The sequence below is a fragment of the Nematolebias whitei genome, chromosome 18, assembly GCF_014905685.2.
Source record: "Nematolebias whitei isolate Nwh7 chromosome 18, NemWhi1, whole genome shotgun sequence".
In the NCBI taxonomy this organism is placed as follows: Eukaryota; Metazoa; Chordata; class Actinopteri; order Cyprinodontiformes; family Rivulidae; genus Nematolebias; species Nematolebias whitei.
Window position 1 is genome coordinate 16,068,884 of NC_056515.1, and position 9,911 is coordinate 16,078,794.

Consider the following 9,911-nt stretch of genomic DNA (forward strand, 5'->3'; position numbering starts at 1 on the left):
TTCTTTTAAGAGTTTTTTAAGTTTAGAACAATTATTTATTTTCCACATTTTCACACCAGATAGTCCGGTAGACTCGGTTCGGTTCGGGACCAATATTCATAACCTTTTGTTTACATTTGAGGTGGTGCGTTTGCATTCACACTGCACTGTGCAGTCAAGCCAACCTGTTGAACCAACCTATTCCCCCACTCACCTGTGGGGGCACTGCACCAAGAACTACTGAAAGAAACCACACAAAAACCTCTGAAGACACGTCTTCTTTTTCTTCTTCTGTAAATAAAAATAAAAACGAAGTGGCATCAAGTTTTAGCAGTTTTAGGAGTTATATTTTGTCATTTTTCAAAAATGCACTTAGCATGAGCAGATGATGAGACAGAAGACCATGGAGAATATTGTTTTTCCACACAAGGCAGCTGACGGCTCCATATAAGGTCAGAGAAATGCGTGTTTGTTTACGCTGCGGAGCCGGGCCCAGTCTGTTTACATTCACACTGTACTCGAACCGCGCTTAGGGTGCATTCACACCAGCCCTGTTTAGTCCGCTTTAATCAAACTCTAGTTCGTTTTCCTAGAAAGTCCGGTTCGTTTAGGGAGGTGTGAACGCGCCATCGAACTCTGTCACGGAACAAAAAGGCGAACTCTGGCCCGGGCTAAAACCTAGGTCTTGGTCTGGTAGAAGCGGAGATGGACGGTCCTTCGATGAAAGGTATCTGGCTGTCCGCTGAGGCTGAGATGGCTCTGTTCAGGTTGAGTTTCCCCACAGCCCGGCTCGGTTCTGGTCCTATTCGGGTCAACTTCCCCCACGGCTGACAGTGGACACTCATGAGGAGCCGGTCCAAACAGAAAGCCGGCGCAATACCCAATACCACACAACAATCCTGATTGGAACCAATCAGAACCACAGAGGTCTGGATGAAAAGTTTGGTTGGAGTCCTGAGAAAGAAAAAAACAATGCTGGACATTCGGACAACGACTCCCCAGCTCGAGGGGGCACCTGGCTGGCAGGCTGTGCTCGGGGTGACCGATTGGGTGGAAGTGGGCGGTCCTGGACCAATAATAATTTTTGGACTGTCCCGATTCGGCACTCTGAGTCCACCGAACACCGAATTCGGTTGGAAGAGGGACCGACTTTTAGTCCAGTGCGAAAACGGGTCAGTTTGATGTTATAGGACTGCAGAGAAGCCGGAAGAGCTGCCGTCTTTCGGCTCGCAGGAAGTGAACTTAATCTGACCTGAGGTGTGTTTCTGTTGTCAGAACCTTCAGAATCATGGATGATAATGAGAACCGATCCCTGGACTTCAAGGAGTTCCTGAAGGGTTTGAACGACTACGGGCTGATGATGGAGAAAGATGAGGCTGCTGCTCTGTTTCAACTCTTTGACCATGATGGGAGCGGATCCATCGACTTTGATGAGTTTCTCGTCACTCTGAGGGTAAACCAAACGGCAGAACGACTTCTTTTAAGCCGAAAAAAATGACTTTGAAGAACTTTTATAGTCGGGCTGAAGAATGCCAACAACAGATCACCCTGATTTCATCCAACCTTAAATCTGTCTGGTACCTTTTGCTTCTGTTCCCTGCAGCCACCGATGTCCAAAGCCCGGAAGGAGGTGGTCATGGAGGCCTTTCGGAAGCTGGACAAGACCGGAGATGGTGTGATCACCATTGAGGACTTGCAGGGGGTCTACAACGCCAAGTACCACCCCAAGTATCAGAATGGGGAGTGGACAGAGGACCAGGTGTTCAGGACTTTCCTGGACAGCTTCGACTCTCCGTACGACAAAGATGGAAAGGTACCTGAGGACTGGGGTCTGACGGGTGTTAAGTCTCTTCAAAAAGCCGGTGGTTTCCTGTAGACCTGTTAGGCTCTGGGCTCCTCTCCGAAGGGAACTCCTCCAGACTCTGGAGGAGTTCCTGGTCTGGTGTTTTCCTCCACCCATTGGGTGGATGAGAACTGCCTCTGAGTCCGTGTGGTTCTGCTACAGCTCCTCAGTGTTCTTTATGGTTTGGTTGTAAAAAAGTGAGGTTTGGACCAGAACCAGACAGAATACTGAACTCAGAGATGTTTTAAAGTTTCTCTTGATTCTGTCTGACCTTTGTAGAGACGTCAGTCTTATTTTCTTTCAGCGTCTGGACTCTCCTGAACTAAAATGAAGCAACGCAGAGAGTCTGTGATTCACTGAACTTTATAAACCTGCTCGTCTCAGCACAGGCTCTGCTAACTTTAGATCATGTTAGTGGAGTTTTCACTGAAATACAAAACTGAGCTGCACATGAATGTAAAGTATACTGAGACCATTTTAAACTTGTTTCATTCAACGTTTGTTTTCTTTCCTGCAGGTGAGTTTACCTGTTCATGTCCAGCCTGAAGACCAGGTGTCAATGGATCAAAAAACAAATTAAATAAATAAACCTTCCTTTATTTCTGTTCAAACTGTATTTAAATGATTCAGGCTTATTTGATTAATTTAGAGATTTTATTTAATGTTTTTGTACACAACCTACAGATCTAGTAGAGTGCTGTATGAATGGGTAAATGAGGGCACAGATTGTTGTATAAAGAGCTTTGAGTATCTTGATAAGTTAGAAAGGAGCTGTATAAGTACAGTCCATTTACCATTTACAACCTGAATTGTTCATGGCTCCGTCAGAAACCTGAGCATCCTTTAATTTCCTGTTTTTCTCTGATCAAATCATGAACTGTGTTGAGTCTGACGGAGGATTTGTGTTCAGCAGAGAATGAAGAAACAAACGGAAACTCAAATTTACATTTTAAACTCCAGTCTGCAGCTTTTAGGAACAGAAACAGTAATGACTAATAAATGTTAGTCCACTCAAACCTGACCTGAGCTCCCAGCTGAACGTTTGAACCTCACTCGTGTCTTCTTGAATTATTTCAACAAATTAAATCCAGAGGAGCTGTTTCTAAATCTGACAGCGTTCTTGAGGATTTGGCCAGAAACCAAGTGTGAAGAGTCCAGCTGACCTCCTCTTCCTCTGCTGTGATCAACAGGTGACCAAAGAGGAGTTCATCAACTACTACAGCGGGGTCAGCGCCTCCATCGACAGCGACGTCTACTTCATCCTCATGATGAGAAACGCCTGGAAGCTCTGAGACAAATGACACCAACAACCCACCAGGTCGCAGAAACACCCTGCCGCCTCCTGGAAACGACTGGAACTTGTTTTTGTAGATGTAAAGCTTTGGTACCAGATGTGCTTTTAAAGGATCATGCTCTCATTTAATTGTAACCAACTGACTCTAAACGTAGAGATAAAAACAGTAAGTCTTTCAGACATTTTTAACTTATTACATGTTGTTCAAGAATGAAGTGAAATAAAATATAATAAATGTTTCTACTTTATTACAAGTTAGTAATGAACGTTATATTGATTTAAAGTGAATTCTGTTCAGAACCACTGGACGTGGAGCGTACATTCAGGGTCTGGTTCTGGGCCAAGACACCCGGTGTCAGATATCTAAAGCAGCAGTTTGGTGTTTGACGTCTCTGGGACTTGAGCATCCTCTTCAGACGGCTCAGCCCGCTGAGGTCCGGTTCTCTGACAGTCCGGATCCAATGGGTTCAGGTAGGGAGCAGCTTTTAAAGAACTTTGGAGGTTTTTCTTTGTTTCAGTTCATTCATACAGGTGCTGGTCATAAAATTAGAATGTCATGAAAAAGCTGATTTCAAAAAGTGAAACTTGTGTATTATATTCATTCATGGCACACAGACTTAAAATGTTTATTGTTTTTAATGTTGATGATTATAACCAACAGCTAATGAAAACCCCAAATTCAGTAGCTCAGAAAATTAAAATATAGTGAAAAGGTTCAATATTGAAGACACCTGGTGCCACAGTCTAATCAGCTAATTAACTCAAAACACCTGCAAAGGCCTTTAAATGGTCTCAGTCTAGTTCTGTAGCTACACAATCATGGGGAAGACTGCTGACTTGACAGTTGTCCAAAAGACGACCATTGACACCTTGCACAAGGAGGGCAAGACACAAAAGGTCATTGCTAAAGAGGCTGGCTGTTCATAGAGCTCTGTGTCCAAGCACATTAATAGAGAGGCGAAGGAAAAGAAAAGATGTGGTAGAAAAAAGTGTAAAAGCAATAGGGATAACTGCACCCTGCAGAGGATGGTGAAACAAAACCCATTCCATAATGTGGGGGAGATTCACAAAGAGTGGACTGCAGCTGGAGTCAATGCTTCAAGAACCACCACACAGACTTGTGCAAGACAAGGAGTTCAGCTGTCACTTTCCTTGTGTCAAGACACTCTTGAACAAGAGACACTGTCAGAAGTGTTTCGCCTGGGACTGTTGCTGAGTGGTCCAAAGTTATGTTCTCTGATGAAAGTAAGTTTAGCATTTCCTTTGGAAATCAAGGTCCAGAGTCTGAAGGAAGAGAGGAGAGGCACAGAATCCATGTTGCTTGAGGTCCAGTGTAAAGTTTCAAGTCAGCGATGGTTTGGGGTGCCATGTCATCTGCTGGTGCTGGTCCATTGTGTTTTCTGATGTCCAAGGTCAACACAGCCATCTACAAGGAAGTTCTAGAGAACTTCCTGCTTCCTGCTGCTGAACAACTTTATGGAGATGCAGATTTCATTTTCCAACAGGACTTGGCACCTGCACACAGTGCCAAAGCTACCAGTACCTGGTTTAAGGACCATGATATCCCTGTTCTTAATTGGCCAACAAACTTGTCTGCCCTTAACCCCATAGAAAATTTATGAGGTAATGTGAAGAGGAAGATGTGATACATCAGACCCAACAATTCAGAAGAGCTGAAGGTCACTATCAGAGCAACCTGGGCTCATAACACCTGAGCAGTGTCACAGACTGATCGACTCCATGCCACGCTGCATTGCTGCAGTAATCCAGGCAAAAGGAGCACCCAACTAAGTATTGATGCTGTACATGCTCATACTTTTCATGTTCATACTTTTCAGTTGGCCAACATTTCTATTGGTCTTAAGTAATATTCTAATTTTCCGAGATACTGAATGGATCAACATTAAAAGAAATAAACATTTGAAATATATCAGTCTGTGTGTAATGAATGAATATAATATACACGTTTCACTTTTTGGATGGAATTACTGAAACAAATCTACTTTTTCATGATTTTCTAATTTTATGACCAGCACCTGTAAATAAAAATGACAGTTTAGAACAGAAGACAGTGACTGGACACAGGAAATTTCATGAGAAACATTTCTGGGATTTGAGGTCATGTCTGAAGAAAGACTGTATTCTCCTGATTAAAAAAGAGCAGCTGAATCCATCTGAGGACAAAGCCCAGAGACACAGTCCCTGTTAGATGATTGGATTTTAACCTGGTGTCCTTTGATGCTTGCAGAAACATCAAAGGCTTGCAGATCAGTTCATCAGATCATCAAACTCAGGGGTCGTGTCTACGTGCTCAGAGGTCAGACCTGTGTGTTAAGAGGTCAGGTCTACATGATCAGAGGTCATGTTTAGGAGCTCAGAGGTCCGCTCCTAGGTCAGCACCTAGACCTGACCTCTGAGCACGTACAGTGCCTTGCGAAAGTATTCAGCCCCCTTGAACTTTTCAACCTTTTGCCACATTTCAGGCTTCAAACGTAAAGATATAAAATTTTAATTTTTTGTGAAGAATCAACAACAAGTGGGACACAATCGTGAAGTGGAATGAAATTTATTGGATGTGTCAAACTTTTTTAACAAATAATCTGAAAAGTGGGGCGTGCAATATTATTCGGCCCCCTTGTGTTAATACTTTGTAGCGCCGCCTTTTGCTGCAGTTCCAGCTGCAAGTCTCTTGGGGTTTGTCTCTATCAGTTTTACACATGGAGACTGAAATTCTTGCCCATTCTTCCTGCAAAACAGCTCGAGCTCAGTGAGGTTGGATGGAGAGCGTTTGTGAACAGCAGTCTTCAGCTCTTTCCACAGATTCTCGATTGGATTCAGGTCTGGACTTTGACTTGGCCATTCCAACACCTGGATACGTTTATTTGTGAACCATTCCATTGTAGATTTGTCTTTATGTTTTGGATCGTTGTCTTGTTGGAAGATAAATCTCCGTCCCAGTCTCAGGTCTCTTACAGACTCAAACAGGTTTTCTTCCAGAATGGTCCTGTATTTGACCCCATCCATCTTCCCATCAATTCTAACCATTTTCCCTGTCCCTGCTGATGAAAAGCAGGCCCAAACCATGATGTTGCCACCACCATGTTTGACAGTGGGGATGGTGTGTTCAGGGTGATGAGCTGTGTTGCTTTTACACCAAACGTATCGTTTTGCATTGTGGCCATACAGTTGGATTTTGGTTTCATGTGACCAGAGCACCTTCTTCCACATGTTTGGTGTCTCCCAGGTGCTTGTGACAAACTTTAAACAACACTTTTTATGGATATCTTTGAGAAATGGCTTTCTTCTTGCCACTCTTCCATAAAGTCCAGATTTGTGCAGTGTACGACTGATTGTTGTCCTATGGACAGACTCTCCCACCTCAGCTGTAGATCTCTGCAGTTCATCCATATGATCATGGGCCTCTTGGCTGCATCTCTGATCAGTCTTCTCCTTGTTCCAGATGAAAGTTTAGAGGGACGGCCGGGTCTTGGTAGATTTGCAGTGGTCTGATACTTCTTCCATTTCAATATGATTGCTTGCACAGAGCTCCTTGGGATGCTTAAAGCTTGAGAAATCTTTTTGTATCCAAATCCGGCTTTAAACTTCTCCACAACAGTATCTCAGACCTGCCTGGTGTGTTCCTTGGTCTTCATTATGCTCTCTGCGCTTTGAACAGAACCCTGAGACTATCACAGAGCAGGTGCATTTATACGGAGACTTGATTACACACAGGTGGATTCTATTTATCATCATCAGTCATTTGGGACAACATTGGATCATTCATAGATCCTCACTGAACTTCTGGAGTGAGTTTGCTGCACTGAAAGTAAAGGGGCCCAATAATATTGCATGTCCCACTTTTCAGTTTTTTATTTGTTAAAAAAAGTTTGACACATCCAATACATTTCATTCTACTTCACAATTGTGTCCCACTTGTTGTTGATTCTTCACAAAAAAATTAAATTTTATATCTTCATGTTTGAAGCTTGAAATGTGGCAAAAGGTTGAAAAGTTCAAGGGGGGCGAATACTTTCGCAAGGCACTGTAGACACAACCTCTAAGCATGTAAAGGCAGAATCTGTTTATCTTATCAAGGAAGTAGTCAATTCGGTAGCATATCTATAATGAACCGGGGAAAGAATGAGTATGATCTTGAAGTAGGACTATGGAAATGCCACACATCATCCACGCCATAAGATTAAAGGAATGAGTTGATTGAGTGAACTTACTGGTAGTCAGGATAGTTTTCCCCATCGAACTATGGTCAAGAGATGAAGGCACACAATTTGTGTCACCAACATAACGTATGTTGATAAATTCAGTGTGTTTGAAAAGAGGTTGTTAAAAACTGTGAAGTCATTCCAGTTTGGTGCATATACCGAAACCAAGCCCACTGGGAGTGTGTATAACTCCCCACCACTATAGCATACCGCTCGGCAGTATCAGTACGTACACTCGAGGCTGTAAATTGTATCGGCTTGACAACCATAATGGCTCGGTGTATAATCTGCTGTTATGATGATCCGTGATTCCTTGAAGTGGAGCAGACCACAACTGTGCACATGTTGTAATATTTCGTCTTCATAGTGCAGTTGAGCTACAATAACTCTCGGCTTATTGCCTGACTTCATCCCGCCCAGCATCTGATGTGAGCTTTCGATCAGAAGTGGTTTGCTCAGCTGCAGCATCTGTTAGCATCTTAGCTACCGCTGTGGTGGAGAATGACTCCGGCGCTTCAGGGACGCCGAATCCACAAGTTGCACCTTCTCATATGGAGGCCCCTCCACGGCCTCGTGTTGCTTCTTCAGTTCCCTCATGGTGCTGTGCAGAGCTTCAACTTCATCTCAGTGCCCAGAGAGATGACTTCGGTTGTGACTACTTGGTGATACATTAAGACTCGATCAACTCATCAAGAGAGCTGGCCCAGTTCTGGGAGTGGACCTGCAGTCTCTGACAGTGGTTTCTGAGCAGAAGATGCTGAGGAAACTGCTCCAGCTCCTGAACAACACGTCACACCCCCTGCATGACACCTTGGACTCTTACCTCAGCACCTTCAGTCGTAGACTGAGACCACCGAGGTGCTCCACAGAACACAGGAAGTCCTTCAAACTTTTCAACTCCTCCCCCTTTCTACACGTAGGACAATAAAATTAAATCTGCACCACAATAAACACTTTGTTTTCACATTAAAACATTTCACAGGTCTCCACCTGACCTGTTATTGTTGGTATTTTTATATTATTTTTTATATATTTTGTTATTTTTTATATCTTGTGTGATTCCTTGCGTTTGTTCCTTTGTACTGAAACTCTGGCACGACAGTTTCCTGCAGGATCAATACAGTTCTATCTTATAAATAAACTGAATTGGCCAGTTGGAGAGCCGTCTTCAACATCTTTGAGTCTCACCTGGTCAATTTCTGCTCTGAATCCGTGACGCTGTTAGCGACCTCCGCTCTCACCACTTGAAGTTGACCCTTAATAAAGGCGAGATCCTCTGCCAGAGCAGCCTTCATCTCCGATGTAATTATCGCCGAAATTTCTGTTTTTATTGAAGCCAAAATGTCCAACTTCAGGGCCCACCTGTCGGGTATCTCTGGAGCCTGGTGAGGGCGGAGACGATTCCCTGGTTCTAGAAGCACAGTGGCTCAAGGCAGTGTCAGGCCCAGTGGTCGCAGAACCTGTATTCTTACATTTATTTTCATTTCGATGCCATTTTTCAGCTCTGCCGAGTCAATCCTACGACAAATGCCGACTCCTAGAGCATCCAACGCAGAGGAGGCGAGAATATCTTCAGGAAAGTATGACGGGAGCACAGCAAAAACACAACCTAAAGTGCCGCCGCCATCTTTCCTTCAGGATCATTTTTAATCTGAAGTTTAATGGGGTCAAATAAAAACTGTAATTCTGTAAAAAATTAAAATACAATAAAACATCTGAATCCTTTCAGCATTTTTTTTTCTTTCAAGTTGCTGACAGAAAGTTAAAAATAAACTTTAGAGTAAATTTAAGGTCGTTTTCACACTAGATAGTCCGATAGACTGGGTTCGGTTTGGGACCAATATTCATGACCTTTTGTTTATATTTGAGCTGGTGAGTTTGCATTCACACTGCACTGTGCAGTCGAGTCAACCTGTTGAACCAACCTGTTCCCCCGCTCGCCTGTGGGGGCGCTGCACCAAGAACTACTGAAAGAAACCACACAAAACCCCTGAAGACACGTCTTCTTCTTCTGTAAATAAAAATGAAAACGAAGTGGCATCAAGTTTTAGCAGTTTTAGGAGTTATATTTTGTCATTTTTCAAAAATGGACTTAGCATGAGCAGAAGATGAGACAGAAGACCATGGAGAATATTGTTTTTCACACAAGGCAGCTGACGGCTCCATATAAGGTCAGAGAAATGCGTGTTTGTTTACCCTGTGGAGCGGGTCTGGTCTGTTTCCATTCACACTGCACTCGAACCGCGCTGGAGTTCTCTTCTACCGGACCGAGATCTAGGTTTTAGCCCGGGCCAGAGTTCGCATTTTTGTTCCGTGACAGAGTTCGATGGTGCGTTCACACCTCCCTAAACGAGCCGGACTTTCTAGGAAAATGAGCTAGAGTTCGATTAAAGCGGACTAAACAGGGCTGATGTGAATGCATCCTAAGAGACTGAGGACTGGAGGTTTCCTTCAAACCCGGGATGCAGGTTTGTTTGTTGGACGGTCCTGATTGGTCACTTAGAGTCAGGTGTTCAGTGGATTTTACTTGCAGACCCAGTTTGATACAAACTACAGTTTTCAGACCAAACAGGTT

The 9,911-nt window shown here is 43.6% G+C and overlaps 1 protein-coding gene across 1 annotated transcript in view; it reads left to right on the forward strand.

The window, feature by feature from the left end:
• The window catches only part of capslb (calcyphosine-like b), a 19,230-nt gene extending 16,024 nt beyond the window's left edge, over nucleotides 1-3,206 (forward strand). The window contains exons 3-5 of the mRNA XM_037691949.1: nucleotides 1,255-1,432; nucleotides 1,583-1,792; nucleotides 3,013-3,206. Coding sequence (XP_037547877.1) covers nucleotides 1,255-1,432; nucleotides 1,583-1,792; nucleotides 3,013-3,114 — 490 coding nt within the window. The 3' untranslated portion in view covers nucleotides 3,115-3,206. The remainder of the gene's footprint in view (nucleotides 1-1,254; nucleotides 1,433-1,582; nucleotides 1,793-3,012) is intronic.
• The last annotated feature ends 6,705 nt before the right edge of the window (nucleotides 3,207-9,911 follow it).